Source organism: Hyla sarda, chromosome 5 (genome assembly GCF_029499605.1).
Source record: "Hyla sarda isolate aHylSar1 chromosome 5, aHylSar1.hap1, whole genome shotgun sequence".
NCBI classification, from domain to species: Eukaryota; Metazoa; Chordata; class Amphibia; order Anura; family Hylidae; genus Hyla; species Hyla sarda.
In genome coordinates this window covers 372,174,883-372,194,622 of record NC_079193.1, presented here as the reverse complement: position 1 = coordinate 372,194,622, position 19,740 = coordinate 372,174,883, and the positions used below count along the sequence as shown (strand labels likewise).

Below are 19,740 nucleotides of genomic sequence, written 5' to 3'. Positions count from 1 at the left end.
TCGCTCCAGGAAACCTTTTCCAAACACTAAATTTGCATTGGAAAGCGATTGTATAATTCAAATGTTTTACGTTCACCGGAGAAAGTCTGTAAAAAAAAAAAGTGATTCGCTCCAGTCCAGATGGTGAATTTACTATTTATAATCCCGGGATTTGAGACCGTTTTTATTTCTGTCCTTGCCGGTTGGTGATTCTGGAAATAACCCACAGTCTTAGACTTCATAGGGGATCGACTGCTGAGAGGCATTTACTGCAAATGTATAAGAAGTCACGATGAGGGGCCCCGGAGTCCTATTATATTCTCCTCATGCTAATATTAACCATAATGAATGAGAGAGAGAGAGACGTGTGACTCACGACAGTAGTGTCATCCGAAGACAGATTATCTTCAAGCCCCGGCAAACATTATGGAATCCCTGCACTTAGAGGATGTCAAAGCAAATACACAAATCACATATATCATACAAAACAATGGGAGCTGAGCTGCAGTAACACAGCATGGCCACTACAAAATGTATGGCGCTGTCTACTTCCATCTCTGTTCACTTTATGAGCAGGTGAGAATGATTCACGCGGTGGATGGATATCGGCACCCCAGCAATCTTATATTAAAGGGGTACATCGGGGAACACAACTTATTCCCTGACCGCTGGGGGACCACTGGACTGGGGGGGGGGGGGCTCTCAAAATAATAATAATAATAATTTGTATTTTATACTGATCTATAATTGTTTTCTTTTTATGGATGGCTCAAGTCTAGTGATGAGCGGCAGGGGCCATATTCCAATTTGCGATATTTCGCGAATATATTGACGATTATTCGTCCTATGTTCGCGAACTTTGCATATTCGCTATGTTCGTTCACTTTTTTTTCAAATCGAAAATTTGCAGGGAAAATTTGCATAAAAATTTGCATGTGAAAAAAAACAAAAAAACTAATATTCGTCATTACAAATATATAGCACTATATTCTAATTATTCGTTAAATCGTGAAGTGCCGATATTCACGATAAAAATTCGCATTATGAATATTCGTGCTCAACACCACTCAAGTCCAGCAGGAACGCATGGGAACAAAGTTCCTGCACTTTTACTATAGCAAGAACAACATTGCCATTAGCAGGAGTCCTGCAGGACCAGCCCTTGAGTGGAAGAGTTCAGAAGCGTTTTTTTCCCCAGGACTTCACCCCTGATGGCACTTACAGGTTTGTAAAAATGCTAATTATTCTGCACATAAAAGGTAAAATGTTGACAGACTTTACAGAGCTGTCTGCTTGGTTCATTAATAGACAAATTGAGCTAACACGGGAGCTGTCAGTTGTATTAATTGGATAGATTGTACAACTTCAAGAAATGCAATATGGCAGAAGATGATTGTTGTTTCCAGTCAGCTGTGTGTAAACTATAGGGCAAATATAAAGAAAATGGAAAGGTTATAAAAGGAAAACATACAGGTAAAGCAAGAAAAACGTCAGAGCACAGGATAGAAAACAAATATATATATTATATATATACATATGTAAATCTGCATCACTGGACTAATAAGGCTACTATATATATAACTAAAGAGAACAAAGTTACAGGGGAAAAATAAAACAGAATCCTGGAGTGTGGAGGATTGGATGAAAGTGATATCACTGATCACTCGCTCACCAACCTGCATTGATGGAGATGATGCAGGATCACCGTGTGAATGGGGACTAAGTGGGGGGACTTCACCAATTTTGCCAGGGGTTGTACGTCTTTAGCTACCTCTTAATATTCTCCATTCAGCCTAGACCGTCAGGTGATCTTCTGTCAAAGATGAAAGGATTTTCTACCCAGACAGCTTTGTCCCCTTACTTCTACAGCCCATTGTCACCCTCTACAGCTGTGTTGTGCAACACTACAACTCCCAGCATGCCTTTGACAGCCTTTGGCTGGCACGGCATACTGGTAGTTGTAGTTTTGTATTAGTTGGAGACCTACTGGTTGGGAAACAGTGCTCTATGGCAACACAAATAATAACCTCAAACAAGACCCGTCAATTTTCACCATCCAGCCTAGACCGCCTGGTCAACTTTTCTTATAGATGAAATAGTTTTCTGCCCAGAGAACTTTACTTCCTCACTTCTACAGCCTGTCCTATCCCTTTAGCAGTTCTTGCCAACCAGGGTGCCTCCAGCTGTTTCAAAACAACAACTCCCAGCATGCCTGGACAGCCAAAGGCTGGGAGTTGTACATTTGCAACAACTGGATGCACACTGGTTGGAAAACACTGCTCTTTAGCATCACAAACACTAACCTTAGACAAAACTACAAAATTCATCAGATCCCATACCACACCCATGTCCATTATTTAAGAAAGACTTAAAAAGTAATACTTAGTACTACTAAAATAAAAAATGTAAAATCTAAAAATGATGCTTTGCTTTTTCCTTGATTGAACTTGATGGACACATGTCTTTTTTCAGCCATACTATGTAACTATGCTTGTAATACCCTAGCCGACCACTTGGTGTGCTGTTAACAAGAAACACCTTCCACTAGAGCAGTCATCACTTATTTTATAGACATGTGCAGTAGAGCCCTGCATTGGGATTGGGATCCCGCGGGACCCACCCCAAAACATGCGGGTGGTCAGGAGGCTGCTGCAGGTGGGTGCGGGCGGTCAGTCACTGTCCCGCAAATCCCGCAGCAGCCTCAGTGACTAAGTCTCAGCCTCACCCTCTGACTACAGTCACCACTCACTCACCAGTGTGGGGCTGCTGCTCCTCCCTAATGTCTCCTCCCCCTCCAGCGCCGCGCCAACATTTTATCTGGATCCCCCGCTCAGCCTGTCCTGGAGGATCATTGACCCTTCATCTTTTTCAGCCGCCGCCGCCCGGGCCTTGTACGGTAGGTCAGAATGTCCAATTACAGCACACACTCACTGTGCGCTGTGCTGTGGCCCTGGCGGTCGGTGATCCTCAGAGCTATAGCAAAAATGTGTAAAACAAAAATTAACCCCTTCCCTAATAAAAGCTTCAATCCCCCTGCCTTTCCCATTTTTTTACTAAAATAATGTAAAAAAAAAAAAAAAAAACATATGTGGTATCGCCGCATGCATAAATTTCTAAACTATGCTGTCATTAAATGGCACGGTCGATGGTGTACACGTAAAAAAAAAAAATACTAAAGTCCAAAATTGCGAATTTGGTCACTTCATATGTCATAAAAAATAATAAAAAGTGATCAAAAAGTCTAATGGTACCGAAAAACTACAGACCACGGCACAAAAAATGAGCCCCGTATACGGAAAAATAAAAAAGTTATAGGGGTCAGAAGATGACAATTTAAAGCGTACACATTTTGGTGCATGTAGTTGTAATTTTTTTTAAAGTAGTAAAATAAAATAAAACCTGTATCGATAGAATAAAACCTATATAAAATGTACTACACACACTGCTATACATGGGGAGTATGTGCAGAGCATTGCACCTTAGTGTCTGTACATTTCTGTGTTAGCGGGAGTGGACGGAATTGGACAAACATTTTGGCGGGAGCGGGCGGGATTGGTCAAAAAAATCATCGAGCGCAGGCGGGAGCGGGATTAAAAAACAGTCCCGTGCAGGACTCTAATGTGCAGTACAATAGGTTAGAGCACCCCCTAGTGGTGAGAACATTTTAAATCTGGTTGATTCACATTGCATGCCTCTCTTGTGAAAATCAGATCATTTTTGTGGGTTAAAAAAAAACATACATTTTCCCTTCCATTATCTATGTGCATTAAGGAATGGAATCTAGATAAATAGCATTGGGGACGATCGGCTTTAACAATATATTTTAATTATCCGGGCGTTAATTCAGTTTCGCATAAACCACCAAACGTATATGAAAAGGATCTGTGTGTCTCCAGCGCTGGAGCCGGAGAGTCACCTTATTAATGGGGGGACCTAATCCTGGCATAGAATGTCTGCTAATAGAACGTCATTTTGGGAAATGAGTAATATCCATATGCATTGTAGAAAGTGACCTTCACATGAGGGCAGAGGGCACGACCCCTCATTCATTTCCAAGAAATAAAAAATGTTGCTTTGAAGCAACTGAACGTTGCGGTTCTGCTCAGACAATAAAGAAAGAACTGTTGTGTCCCAAAGAGATCAGACAGCAACGTTATATTCTGATAAAGAGAAAGTTAATAGTTTATTAATCCTACTAGGGATGATAGATAGATAGATAGATAGATAGATAGATAGATAGATAGATAGATATGAGATAGATAGATAGATATGAGATAGATAGATAGATAGATAGATAGGAGATAGATAGATATTAGATAGATATGAGATAGATATGAGATAGATATGAGATAGATATGAGATAGATAGATATGAGATAGATAGATATGAGATAGATAGATAGGAAATATATAGATATGACATAGATAGATAGATATGAGATAGATAGATAGATAGATAGATATTAGATAGATAGATATGAGATAGATAGATATTAGATAGATATGAGATAGATAGATAGATATGAGATAGATAGATAGATATGAGATAGATAGATAGATATGAGATAGATAGATAGATTTCACAGAAGAAGCAACAGATCCGCCAGGCAATTAGAATAGAGGTAGAATAGGTGCACGCAGTCATAGGAGGCTCCAACTTCAATAGCAACAGAGCTATTTTTTGCACAGAGACACTTTGTGTGCTGCGGTCTTCTCTGTTGCCCTAGATAGACACATAGATAGATAGATAAATATGAGATAGATAGATATGAGATAGATAGATAGATAAATATGAGATAGATAGATATGAGATAGATAGATATGAGATAGATAGATAGATAGATAGATAGATATGAGATAGATAGATAGATATTAGATAGATATATAGACAGATATGAGATAGATAGATAGATAGATAGATAGATAGATATGAGATAGATAGATAGATAGATAGATAGGAGATAGATAGATAGATAAATAGATAGGAGATAGATAGATATGAGATAGATAGATAAATAGATAGATGTGAGATAGATAGATAAATAGATAGATATGAGATAGATAGATATGAGATAGATAGATAAATAGATAGATATGAGATAGATAGATAAATAGATAGATATGAGATAGATATGATATAGATAAATAGATAGATATGAGATAGATAGATATGAGATAGATAGATAAATAGATATGAGATAGATAGATATGAGATAGATAGATATGAGATAGCTAGATAAATAGATAGGGCATAAGATGTCTAGGGGCGGAGTACCCCTTTAAGTAGTAAAGCTATGTAAAAGCCAAACACTGATAGAGATGTCAAACAGTATTAAAATAGCTTTTTTCTATAAATAGCGCCACATTTGTTCACAGGTTACCTATGGTATTGCAGTTCAGCTAAATTTATTTCAATGTGACTGGACTGCTATACCAGGCACAACCTATGGTCAGATGTCCTGCTGGTTCTTGAAGAAAGCAGCAGCCATGTCTTTTTTCAGTACTTCTAACTCAATGGTCTTCATTCTATCACTCCATATTAAGATGTTGGTCATCGAGAGGGTACTGATCACCATTAAAGAGATCCATTTAGCTGGCACCAGAAAGATATTTTTCTTTCTTTTGTAGTTATAAAATGTGAAATAATCTGTTTTTCCTTGTCTGCTTTTATCTTGTGACAGGTTTTGACCTCATGGAGTTATTCAACATAAAAGATGTCGTCGGAGGGAAAGAGTCCGGGGTTCAAAGCTCCTTTGTGCGTCTAGGGACCTTCCCCATCGTACAGAGAACCGAGTGAGTCCACCACCTTTTATGGCTCTTAGTTATTTATATAGCTGGGTGTATGAGCTTTTCGAGACCCCGTTGTAGTACAAGTCAAAGTCATTGTCATGATTGTGAGGGATATGCTCCACCTATTAAATCTCAAGTCATCTCTGGTCACTCAAATTTTCAGCTTAATGCCAGGTTGGCACTTACTTAAAGGGTTACTCGCCCCCAGACATCTTATCCCCTATCCAAAGGATAGGGGAATAAGATGTCTGATCCCGGGGTCCCGTTGATGGGACCCCCCCCCCCCCCCACACGATCTCAGCTGCGGCACCCAAGACATCCCATTTTGTTGCATAAATAAATCAGATTTTCTTCAGGATATTATACAGAATAAGAAATCATTTGGGGGAGAACTTTATTTGTAGCATAGCAAAGGCAGTAATTGAGTCTTAATTCCAAAAGGGGACCAAGGAGCCCCCTGTAACATTGGAAGACACCAGTTGGCCTTGTTAAAGATGTTACTTTAAAGGGAGGGGTACTCCGCCCCTAGACATCTTATCCCCTATCCAAAGCATAGGTGATAAGAGGTCTGATCATGGGGGTCCCGCCACCGCAATCTCTCCTGCAGCCCCCCAGTCAGGTGGGTGTGAAGGAATCTGACATTGGCTGCTCTATTATCTCTGTCCTGTGCTGTACAAGTCAAATAGTAGAACAACTAATGGAGAACTCTTTCTATATGTTTGCAGTACTGAGATCTTGTATTTGAGGGTTGGGGATGGGGCACCTATGCAGGTTCAAGTTTGAGAGGTTCCCAGTTGTGTTGTCCACGATTAAAAAGATATGGGGTTCCACATGAAGGCTATGAAGATCACTTATGTTCCCACTAAGCCATCTCCATTGCCTTAAAGGGGTACTCCACCCTTAGACATCTTATCCTCTCACATAGGCTTGCATTGAGGGGACGAGGCGTGACACCACGAGGGGGGCAGAGCCGTGATGTCACAATACTCCGGCCCCTATATCGTGAGTCATTAGCCACGGAGCAAAGCTTTGCTCCACGCAGCTAATGACTGGGGTGCTGCAGGAGAGATCGCGGGGGACCCCATTGGCGGGACCCCCATGATCAGACATCTTATCGCCTATCCTTTGGATCGGGGCTAAGATGTCGAGGGGCGGAGTACCCCTTTAAAGTAACATCTGTAACAAGGCCAACTGGTGTCTTCCAATGTTACAGGGGGTTCCTTGGTCCCCTTTTGGGATCAGGACTCAATTACTGCCTTTGCTATGCTACAAATAAAGTTCTCCCCCAAATGATTTCTTATTTTGTATAATATATTGAAGAAAATCTGATTTATTTAGGCAGCAAAATGGGATGTCTTGGGTGCCGCAGCTGAGATCTCGGATGTCCCATCGGCGGGACCCCTGCAATCAGACATCTTATCCCCCTATCCTTTGGAAAGGGGATAAGATGTATAGGGGTGGAGTACCCCTTTAAAGGGGTAGTCCAGTGCTGAAAAACTCATCCCCTATCCTAAGGATAGGGGATAAGTTTCAGATTGCAGGGGTTTTGACCGCTGGGGCCCCCCGCGATCTCCTGTACGGGGCCCGGCTCGCTGGCCAGATAGCGGGTGTACACTGCAAAAAGCGGCAGCTGACACGCCCCCTTAATACATGGCAATGGCAGAGCTGGAGATTGCTGAAGGCAGCACGCCGGCTCTGCCATAAAGTTGTATTGAGGGGGTGTGTCAGCTGTTGCTTTGTGCGGTGGTCAACACGCCCCCTTCCCGCAGGCTGCTGGGGCCCTGTACAGGAAATCACGGGGGGCCCCAGCGGTCGGATCCTTAGGATAGGGGATACGTTTTTCAGCACTGGATATCTCCTTTAAGGCAATGGAGATGGCTCAGTGGGAACATAAATGATCTTCGTAGCCTTCATGTGGATCCCCATATCTTTTTAATCGTGGACAACACAACTGGGAGACCCTAAAACTTGAACCTGCATGGGTGCCCCATACCCAACCCCTAAATAATAAGTAAATAAATAATAAAGATCTTCACATAGAAAACATTTCGATAGTATTCTTCATTAGTTTTTCTACTATTTGACTTTTCCAGCACAGGGCAGAGATAATAGAGCAGCCAATGTCAGATTCCTTTACACCCACCTAGTTCCCCTTCACAAAATAGTGATCGTGCCTTATTTATTGTGTGTCAGACGGAAGGAACTCGGTGTAAGAATGTCAAATGTTAATGTATTCATAGACCGAGAGAGGAATTAAAGTGACTCACAAACAATAAAAATTCCATAGGAAATCAGAATTCTAAAGATTTGTTTTTCCCACGAAGTCATGTCGATCCCTAGTCCCTACCACAACGATTGTCATTGACGTACATGAAGATGTATAGGATTTATAATTCAAATGGTACAAAACAAAAAAATTAAAAGTAAAAAAATTTAAATTCAGCAAAATACAGTAAATATGTCAACAAATACAAACTAAAAATAGTTAAATGAAATAAATAAAAAATAATAAAACAGCCTAAACTGTCTGGCGGAGCGGGCCTGTCGGACTGCCTTTTATATTTCTTAGCTTGTGTGCATGCTCGGGTCCTTGACTGGACGCACAATACCGAATCCAAGCAATGGGTCCGCCTGGCCCAAGACCTATGTCCCAAGGCTTTGTCCACCCTCCCCTGGACCTGGTCCCCAGCTCACTTGACTGCCTTTCCTACATCCTATTCCACTCGTCACACCCTGGCCTCCCTGCACTCTGTATGTGGGAATAGTAGTTTGATTGACCGCCAGGGCCCCCTCCTCCCCATAACTGACCATCCTGACTTTCCACCTGGAGCCTCCGCTGCCGGCCCCTTTTTTGGGGCCACTCGAACTGCCCCTTTACGCTTTCGACATATTCTAGCTACGCGTCAATTGAAACCTTTGGAAGTTCTGTTGGAGGAATACCCTTCCTCCGCCAGGGCCCCCATTGCCTATATGCAATTACGCCATTTCTATTCCTTCATCACCGCCCTTTTTAACCTAGATAGGGACCTGCAGCCCTTTGAGTGCCTATGCTTAGCCTCGTCGTACCCTCGCCACTCCATCTCCGTTCTTTATGATCTTTTGTTTATGATCAGCACGCTGTACCTGCTTAATGCACTGCTTGGGAAGCTGAATTGGGAGTGACGTTCTCCCCTGAAGCCTGGGCCAAATGCTTCTTTTTGACCCATAAAGCGGTGGTAGTCACGAAAGCCCAAGAAACTTGCTACAAAATTCTCACCCCCTGGTACCGTGTCCCGGCGATGCTTCACCGCTGATATCCCTCGGTCCCCAGCGTTTGCTGGAGATGCGGTGTACTATGACGCATGTCTGATGGAGCTTCTCTAAACTCACTACATTCTGGCAATCGGTCCTCTGGGTTGTTCAGGAGGTCACCGGGATTTGTGTCCCCCACACCCCTGCAGCAGCCCTACTCTTTATGTTTCCCATGACGCAGGCTAAATACAAGAAGTCTCTGGCGAGACACCTCCTTCAGGCTGCGAAGGCGGTGATATCCCGAAGGTGGCGGTCTGTTGACCCCCCTACCTTAGACGAATGGTTGGCGGAAGTCGCCAACTCACGTCAGATGGAGGATTTAATGTCGGTTCACCCTGAAGATGCTGTGCGTGTTGAGACCACTTGGCTCCCATGGGGGCAGTTTTGCTCCTTCCAGAGATGCAGGTCCCTGTGATCTCCCTCTGACACTGGGTTTCCGAGCTAGTCTTATCTACTAACTCTGTGATGTCCTGTGGGGGGTTCCGGACTCCTTACCCCCCCCCCCCCCCCCCTCTTTTTTTTTCTCTTTTTCTTGTCGCTCCTCTTTTTGTAAACCTCTCTTCCACTGCTTGGTGCCTGACTCTTCTACCTCTTCTACCTTCCCTGACCCCCTCCCCCTTCCTGATGTTACATGTGGTGTTCTACGCATAACTGTTTGTACCTGTTCGCTGTCTTTCTTTTTTGTACTTCCATTGGAGCACTTGTTGTTGGTATCAGAACCCACGTTAAAACTTGTAATTGACCTATCTGGGAAGCCCTGGCCCTATATATATATATATATATATATATATATATATATATATATATATATATATACAAATTTTAAAAAATTGTTGAATAAAATGAATAGAAAGATAAATCCTAAAAAAGAAAAAAAAATTCCATCAAACCTATGTAGGTGTAGGATTTATCTTAAAAATCAATAAATAAATGAATTAATTAATGAATTAATGAATTAATTAAAGGAAGGAGGTCCGCTCACTCTATCCCCAGCACGGCTTGACAAAGGAAAACGGACAAAATGCAGAAATGCCAGTGGTAAATGATGATTTCTTTATTCAGATCCCAGTAAAAACCGCAGGATACGCGGGACAGCCATTAAAACAACAACAGAAAGACGTGGACGCGTTTCGGGTATAACCCTTCGTCTATGCACACCAATTCTCAGGTATAGTCAGACGTATATAGGGATTCGAGCCCTTCCACCCTCAAATCCCTATATATGTCTGACTATACCTGAGAGTTGGTGTGCATAGACAAAGGGTTATACCCAAAACGCGTCCATGCTGTCTTTCTGTTACTGTTTTAATGGCTGTCCCGCGTATCCTGTGGTTTTTACTGGGATCCGAATAAAAGGAATCATCATTTACCACTGGCATTTCTGCATTTTGTCTGAATTAATTAATTATTTAATAAAAATAAATTCAAGCAAAATAAATATTTCAATTAGTGAAAATTGTTTAAAGTTTGTAATTTCTACCACATACTTTTTAGTGAAGTTAAAGGGGTATTTAAGGAAAAACCTTTTTTTCTTATATATCAACTGGCTCCAGAAAGATATATAGATTTGTAAATGACTTCTATTAAAAAATCTTTCCAATAATTATCAGCTTCTGAAGTTGAGTTGTTCTTTTCTGTCTGACAACAGTGCTCTCTGCTGACCTCTCTGCTTGTCTCGGGAACTGCACAGGGTAGAAGAGGTTTGCTATGGGGATTTGCTTCTACTCTGGACAGTTCCTGAGACACGTGTCATCAGAGAGCACTTAGACAGAAAAGAACAACTCAACTTCAACAGCTCATAAGTACTGAAAGGATTAAGCTTTTTTAATAGAATTAATTTACAAATCTGTTTAACTTTCTGGAGCCAGTTGATTATATATATATATATATATATATATATATATATATATATATATATATATAAAACGGTTTTTTTCTGGATAACCCCTTTAATTTCTGTAGATCGGAACATACTACCTAGCATGAAAACATCATATATCTGGTATAAGTGTCCCAATAGTACTGTTGTTGCTAACTGATTTCCATCCTGAATATATCTACCTAGAGCATTGTTTCCTAACCAGTGTGCCTCCAGCTGTTGCAAAACTACAACTCTTAGCATGCCCGAATAGCCTTCGGCTATTCGGGCATGCTAGGAGTTGTAGTTTTGCAACAGCTGGAGGCACCTTGGTTGGGAGACACTGACCTAGAGGCACCTCTTGTATCCAATATTGGCCGTATACTGTATATATATATATATATATATATATATATATATATGTATAGCTGTATATTTGTGTGTTAAAAAAAAAAAAAAAGTTTCTGATTAAGAAATTTCCTATAAAAAGTGAAGTGAAGAGTGAAGCTCCGGAAATGTTGGGTTTGATTTGTTCTCATGTAAAAAGTAATCACCTGAAGATGTCACGTAAAGCAGCAGATGCCTGGTCCCTGGGATACGACCCATCATGTCGCGAGTGAACGTCTGATTTTTGTTTAATGTGTCTAATCAGGGCAATAGTCATAGACGCCGGATGGAAGAAATATCAGGAGAATATAACCGGGAGTTTTCAGATCTTGGTGATTCATTCCTCCCAGAGCTAAAATTCTCTTTTGTTTCTTCCAAAAAGCGATAAATTGTAAAACTGACTGCGCTCTGCGTTTAAAGGGACACCGAATATATATATATATATATATATATATATATATATATATATATATATCTTCTACTCTCGATGAGTAAATTATTAGGAATAAATTGGGACTTTCTCATCTCTAGTCTGGATGGTCTTTCTTATCTTTGGTCAGGACAGTCTTTCTCATCCATAGATGGGACATACTGTCTTGTTTCTAGTCAGGACAGTCTTTCTCATCTTTAGTCAGGGTGGTCTTTCTTATGACTAGTCGGGACAGTCTCTCATCTCTACTCAGGGTGGTCTTTTCGTCTCTAGTCGGGACAGTCTTTCTCATCTTTAGTCGGGACGGTTTTTCTGATCTCTTGTTGGGACGGTTTTTCTCATTTTTAGTTGGGACAGTCTTTCCCATGTCCAATCTGGACAGTCTTTCTTATGTCTAGTCCAAATCTTTCTCATCTCGAGTCAGGATGGACTTTCTCCTCTCCAGTTGGGACGGTCTTTCTCATCTCTAGTCAGGACGGTGTTTCTTATCTGTAGTCGGGATGGTCTTTCTCATCTCTAGTCGGGGTGGTCTTTCTCATCTCTAGTCGGGACAGTCTTTCTCATCTCTAGTCGGGACAGTCTTTCTTATCTTTAGTCGGGACGGTTTTTCTCATTTTTAGTTGGGAAAGTCTTTCTCATATCCAGTCTGGACAGTATTTCTTATGTCTAGTCCCAATCTGTCTCATCTTGAGTCAGGGCGGTCTTTCTCCTCTCTAGTGGGGACAGTCTTTCTCATCTCTAGTGGGGACGGTCTTTCTCATCTCTAGTCAGGGTGGTCTTTCTCATTTCTAGTCGGGGTGGTCTTTTCGTCTCTAGCCGGGACGGTTTTTCTCATCTCTAGTCGGGACAGTCTTTCTTATCTTTAGTCGAGACGGTCTTTCTTATCTTTATTCAAGACGGTCTTTCACATGTCTAATATGGACAGTCTTTCTCATCTCTAGTCCCAATCTGTCTTATCTTGAGTCGGGATGGTCTTTCTCATCCCTAGTTGGGGTGGTCTTTCTCATGTCCAATATGGACAGTCTTTCTTATCTCTAGTCCCAATCTGTCTTATCTTGAGTCGGGACGGTCTTTCTCATCTCTAGTCAGGGTGGTCTTTCTCATTTCTAGTCGGGGTGGTCTTTTTGTCTCTAGTCGGGACAGCCTTTCTCATCTCTAGTCGGGACATTTTTCTCATCTCTAGTCTGGATGGTCTTTCTTATCCTTAGTCGGAATGGCCTTTCTTATCTTTAGTCGGGACAGCCTTTCGAATTCTCTAGTTGGGGTGGTCTTTCTCATGTCCAATCTGGACAGTCTTTCTCATCTCTTGTCCTAGTCTGTTTTATCTCGAGTCGGGATGGTATTTCTCATCTCTAGTCAGGGTACTCTTTTGCATCTTTAGTCAGGATGGTCTTTCGCATCTCTAGTAGGGACTGTCTTTCTTATCTCTAGTCAGGTTGGTCTTTCTCATCTGTAGTCGGGGTAGCCTTTCTCATCTCTAATCAGGGTGGTCTTTCTCATCTCTAGTTGGGACCGTCTTCTATTATTTCTTGGGCTCTCTAGAGCCAGAGCAAAAAGCCACGATTAACCAGCAACTCTCGCTTTGGTAGATTCGGGTGATCCATGAATTACATTTGCTTTATAACCTTACCCACTGCAGTCAGGCTCCCATATAGGTTGACAGTAATGCGACAACCCCATAAAAGAACCCCTACCATTAGTTGGATCTCTCCGGGGAAAAGCAAACCACTTAAAGCCCTATTCTATGAATGCAAACAAAACCTCCCTAAAACAGGGCTGCCTAGAAGTGAATTTCAGCCACCATATTCTGCATCACTGTAGAGGGATTGGAAGCAAACATTCACTCCAAGGAAAGAGTCCCCTCGGTGGGCATCCTCTTATTTTCAATGACCGAATACACTGTAACATATATTAACTAAAAACGTTATGGAAATTTCATGTCCAAATAATTACTTCTTTTTGTTGTTGTTATTTATACCATTGCACTTTTGCTATAGCGCTTATACATCAACATAATATACACCAAAATGTTACCAACTAATATCAAAACATTTACTTTCTCTGTTATACATAGTCCGTGTGAATAAAGTCCCAGCACTCACCAAGTATATTCAGGTATAAGGAGCTTTATTACATATCCTTTAAATCAAACAGGACACGTTTCGGCAGTAGCCTTCTTCTGCTGACAGCAGAGGAAGGCTACCGCCGAAACGCTTCCTGTTTGATTTGAAGGATATATAATAAAGCTCCTTATACCTGAATATACTTGGTGAGTGCTGGGACTTGATCCACCATGTGCACCACCAATGGAAGTGCCGACCAACTTACATACTATCTAGTCCATGCACTGGAATAATGACCGTTAATGGTTCCTATTCAAGTCATGACATTTCTTTATTTTCTTCAGTCCAATATATTTACTCAGTTACTGCTGTGACTGAGGTTCCCAGCCATTTAACTTGCCTCCTGCTTAGATTAGTGCACCACATTATGCCCATCAAGACCAACATGTTTCTTGTGTAGGAACACAGTCATCTGGGGCTATTCACTATTGACGATCGGCAGGGGCCATATTCGAATTTGCGATATTTCGTGAATATATGGACGAATATTCGTCCTATGTTTGCAACATTCACATATTCTCTATGTTCTTTCTTTTTTTTTTTCATGCTAAAATTCGTAATGAAACTCACATAGTGCACATGCGCAAATATATCTCAGCTAAAAGAAGGGAGGGATCAGTGTCCAATCTGGAAGTGCCGATGTTCACATAAAAATTTGCATAAAAAACATGAATATTTGTCATTACGAATATATATTACTATATTTTAAATATTTGCGGAATTGCGAAGTGCCGATATTTGCAGTAAAAAATAGAATTTCGAATATTCGCGCTCAACACTACTATTCACCTGCCAGAGTCCAAGGAGTATATATTGTAGTCTATCCACAAGTATCAGACACCTCCTAACTCCCTTTCTTAGGAGGCACTGCAGCCATTAATTTGTTATCCATTGCATGGTGCTAATGTTGACCCTATGAATTTACTACTGTAACTTACTACAGTAAGATAAATTGTATATTGGGAATATAACTTTTTTGTTTGTTTGTTTGTTTTATATAGGGATATATTTCCACAAGGCTTGCCAGATGAATATGCCTTTGTAACCACATTCAGATTCAGAAAAACTTCCAGGAGGGAAGATTGGTACATTTGGCAAATTATTGACAAGTACGGGATCCCACAGGTATTTCAAGATATATTTTTATTAAGTTCCAAAATATAATTTCATGAAAATGCTAAGGTTCCTGAGGCAAACCCAGGAGTCCCCTAATGTGATACTTATGGATGATCCATCAATTAAAAATCTGGGAGAAAAAAACCTGAATGATACAATCCTTCAAAGTTTTTCATTTAGAAAAACTTTTGACATTTCTAGAGTGTTTAGTTTTGATCGGCGGGGGTCTAAGTGTTCAGACCGCCGCCGATCAGGAAAACGAGATGGGTGAAGTCTGCACTACCGCACTCTCCTCTCCCTGCTCTGTGTCATGTGATCGAGACACGCTCATAGACTTACATTAGGAGTTGTCTTGATCACGTGATACAGAGTCGGGAGAGAACCTGCTGAGCAGGGACGTGCACAGACATTTTGGGGGGCAGGGGCTGAACTGCAAAAAAGGGGCACTTCTCATAATTATTTATAGAAATGGCCCCATAATGACACCAGACTTCCCAGCAATTTTAGGAGGGACATCAAGGACAGGGGCTCAAACCCCCTTTTTGGTCAACCTGTGCACGTCCCCCACACTGAGCACACACTTCTCCCGGTTTGTTCTCCTGATCAGCGGAGGTCTGAACACTCGGACCCCCCACTGATCAAAACTTTTGAAATGTTGCTAGGACATGTCAAATTTTTTTTCCAAACGACATTGGTATGCCGAATATTTTCAGTAAGTTCATGTTGTACCCAGGCTTGATTTCACATGACCATTGTAGTCCTTGACAACTTACATGACTCTAGGCTCGAGATCTAAACTCACACTCAAGACATTGAAACTCTAAACTTGACAACCATGCGGTCAGGGAAATCTGGGTATACATAGACAGCTAATTGTACTTCAGAGGCAGGGATAGGGTGCAGGGTGGGCAGGGGTGGGGGGTGTTGGGTGAGGAGATTTTTTTGCTTAAAGAGTGAGGGGGGAGATAATAAATCAGTTTGGAAGAAGGGAGAGGGCATGGCAGTGCCAGAGTGCACGGAGGATGAACAGTCGATCAGTGCAGGGGCTTCAGGAGACTAAGAAAGCTGGGTGGCACACAAACTGTTTGGCACGCAAAGCTTTCCCAGTTCCCTGAAGAACTCCAATATGGCTGCTTTTAGTAGGCAGATGCAGATAATATTTAGTGTAGGTGCAGGGAGAGGGGACGGGGTTGGAGGAGGTAAAAATATTTATTGTGCATGAAGAAAAGGTGATGGCCAGCTCACCCAGAACGATCCACCGCGACCTGGACAGGTGCAGACCCCACCGAAGGCAAATAGAAGAAAGGAAGAAGTCCAGCGCTGTATATTCAAAGCAGGTCGTGCAGTTTATTATGGCAAGCACGCAGTACACAATAAATGCATGATGGTGACGCGTTTCGGCCGGTGACACCCGGCCTTACTGAGTAAGGCCGGGTGTCACTGACCAAAATGCGTCACCATCATGCATTTATTGTGTACTGCGTGCTTGCCATAATAAACTGCACGACCGGCTTTGAATATACCGCGCTGTACTTCTTCCTTTCTTCTTATATTTATTGTGGGCTGACAGAAGAGCGAGGGGGAGAGAACACATCAGTGTGGGGGCAGGGAGAAGGCATAGCAGTGCTGGGGCTTCAGGAGACTGGAAAAGCTGGGTGGAATAAAATGTAGGTAGTGATCCAAATAGGCTCAATGTTTGGAGTCCATCAATGGTCAATGGTCTCAAATGTCCCATATTATTATTACTTTATTATTATTAGTTATACGAGTAAGTAACCATGAACCTGTGCCGAGTCCTCACCATCTTCTTATCGCTCACAGGTGTCTTTGAGGTTGGATGGAGAGAACAAAGTCTTAGAGTACAGCTCGGTGGGAGTCATAAAGGATGCGGTTAAAGCCAGTTTCCGTAGCAGCCAAGTCAGTGAACTGTTCGATCGGAACTGGCATAAGATTGCTCTGAAAGTCCAAGCCAAGACTGTCATCCTCTACATCGACTGCAAGCTGGTCATGACTTTACCTATCGAGGAACGAGAAAATATCGACATCCAGGGAAAGACCGTGATTGGCAAACGCCTCTATGACAGCGTTCCTGTAGATGTGAGTTTATATATCCTGCAATTAAATAATAGATCGTTTATATCTTTATGTTATCATGGGAGAGGATACGAGGAGCAGATATGTACAGTATATGACATACTGGGATTAGACAATAGATATATATGAGATAGATAGATATTAGATAGATAGAAATATAGATATGAGATAGATAGATATATAGATAGATATAAGATAGATAGATATGAGAGATAGATAGATATATAGATAGATATGAGATAGATAGATAAATATGAGATAGATAGATAGATAGATAGATATGAGATAGATAGATATATAGATAGATATAAGATAGATAGATATGAGAGATAGATAGATATATAGATAGATATGAGATAGATAGATAAATATGAGATAGATAGATATGAGATAGATAGATAGATATGAGATAGAGTATTGAAGGACAGCGGCACTACAATGCAGGGAAAAAGTGGTCTTTTATTCACACAAACTTGGTGCGACGTTTCAGCTAAGTCATCTAGCCATTTATAAGCCTTGAAAATGGTTAGGTGAGCTTGCTGAAACATCGCACCAAGTTTGTGTAAATAAAAGACCACTTTTTCACCGCATTGTAGTGCCGCTGTCCTTCAATACTAATATATTGTGGAGTGCTGCTTTCCTGCAGTATACTGCGATAGATAGATAGATAGATAGATAGATATGAGATAGATAGATAGATAGATATGAGATAGATAGATATGAGGTAGATAAATTCCAAATAAAAACAGCACATCCTCAGCCCTCCAGTTCTCTAATCCATAGACAAAAATACATGCAGAACACCAAGTAGCAGAATTCGAACGGTGGATTTATTCCATTTAGTCACTTGAGAAAGCCAGTGTGAGGCTGGTGAAATGTAGTCTCTTTCACATCTCACATCATGGAATAAATCCACCGCTTGAATTCTACTATGTGATGTGCGGCATCTATTTTTGTCTATAGATAGATCGGTATGAGATTAGGGTTGCCACCCAGCCGGTAATTTACTGGCACAGTCGGTATTTCTACCTTGCTGACGGTAACTTCATGCAATGGGCGGTGATTTTTAATTAATGAGCGCCCCGCGCCCACCCCAGCCGGCGAGAATCAAATTTGCCACCGCCACCACCGCTCGCTGCCCAAGATTGTCTCTACAGCCAGTGCAGCGGCCACTTAAAATTAGTTAGCTGCAGCCTGCGGCAGTGGCGAGTGACGTCCTCTTGTGCTGAGGAGCCGCGCAGGAGGACGTCATTAAAGGTGCAGCCTTCACCAGAAAGCCCACCGATGCAAACAGACTGCTGTGAGAGAGAAGCTGCCTGCAGTGAGGTAGAGGCAGCTCTCTAGACTGTGGCGCCATGGGGGAAATGAAGGAGGGAGGGGGTCAATGTATTAATGGTATGGTGGGGTGAAGTGGGGTGGGGACTGGTGAGGAAGGTGGGGTTTAATCAATTAAAATGGCACAGAAGGATCTTAGGAGTTTAAATTGAACCCCCTGATCCCCCTGTGACATTTTAATTGCCCCCCGAATCCCCCCACGTCATGTTAATTGACCCCCCCTGATTCGGGGGGGGGGGCAATTAAAATGGCACAGGATGATTAGGGGGGACTAAAATGACACAGGGGCCATGTGTCATTTCAAGCCCTCCCATGCCATTTCAATCTCCACCCCTTATCGCCCTGAGCCATTTCATTTGCCTCCCTCTGACCCCCCCTGTGCCATTTTAATCACCCCCTCTGATCTCCCTGTGCCATATCAATCCCTCTCCTCTGATCTCCCCGTGCCATATCAATCCCTCTCCTCTGATCTCCCTGTGCCATATCAATTCCTCTCCTCTGATCTCCCCATGCCATATCAATTCCTCTCCTCTGATCTCCCCATGCCATATCAATCCCTCTCCTCTGATCTCCCTGTGCCATATCAATCCCTCTCCTCTGATCTCCCTGTGCCATATCAATCCCTCTCCTCTGATCTCCCTGTGCCATATCAATCCCTCTCCTCTGATCTCCCCGTGCCATATCAATCCCTCTCCTCTGATCTCCCTGTGCCATATCAATCCCTCTCCTCTGATCTCCCCATGCCATATCAATCCCTCACCTCTGATCTCCCCATGCCATATCAATTCCTCTCCTCTGATCTCCCCATGCCATATCAATTCCTCTCCTCTGATCTCCCCATGCCATATCAATCCCTCTCCTCTGATCTCCCTGTGCCATATCAATCCCTCTCCTCTGATCTCCCCGTGCCATATCAATCCCTCTCCTCTGATCTCCCCGTGCCATATCAATCCCTCTCCTCTGATCTCCCCGTGCCATATCAATCCCTCTCCTCTGATCTCCCCATGCCATATCAATCCCTCTCCTCTGATCTCCCCGTGCCATATCAATTCCTCTCCTCTGATCTCCCCATGCCATATCAATCCCTCTCCTCTGATCTCCCCGTGCCATATCAATCCCTCTCCTCTGATCTCCCCGTGCCATATCAATCCCTCTCCTCTGATCTCCCCGTGCCATATCAATCCCTCTCCTCTGATCTCCCCATGCCATATCAATTCCTCTCCTCTGATCTCCCTGTGCCATATCAATCCCTCTCCTCTGATCTCCCCGTGCCATATCAATCCCTCTCCTCTGATCTCCCTGTGCCATATCAATCCCTCTCCTCTGATCTCCCCATGC

General features: G+C 42.4%; 1 protein-coding gene across 3 annotated transcripts in view; it reads left to right on the top strand.

Moving 5' to 3' along the window:
- The window catches only part of COL22A1 (collagen type XXII alpha 1 chain), a 395,576-nt gene that overhangs the window by 124,759 nt on the left and 251,077 nt on the right, over nt 1-19,740 (top strand). For all 3 annotated transcript variants that reach the window (XM_056522812.1, XM_056522815.1, XM_056522813.1), the window contains 3 exons: nt 5,660-5,771; nt 14,859-14,982; nt 16,795-17,070. In XM_056522812.1, the coding sequence (XP_056378787.1) occupies nt 5,660-5,771; nt 14,859-14,982; nt 16,795-17,070 (512 nt within the window). The remainder of the gene's footprint in view (nt 1-5,659; nt 5,772-14,858; nt 14,983-16,794; nt 17,071-19,740) is intronic.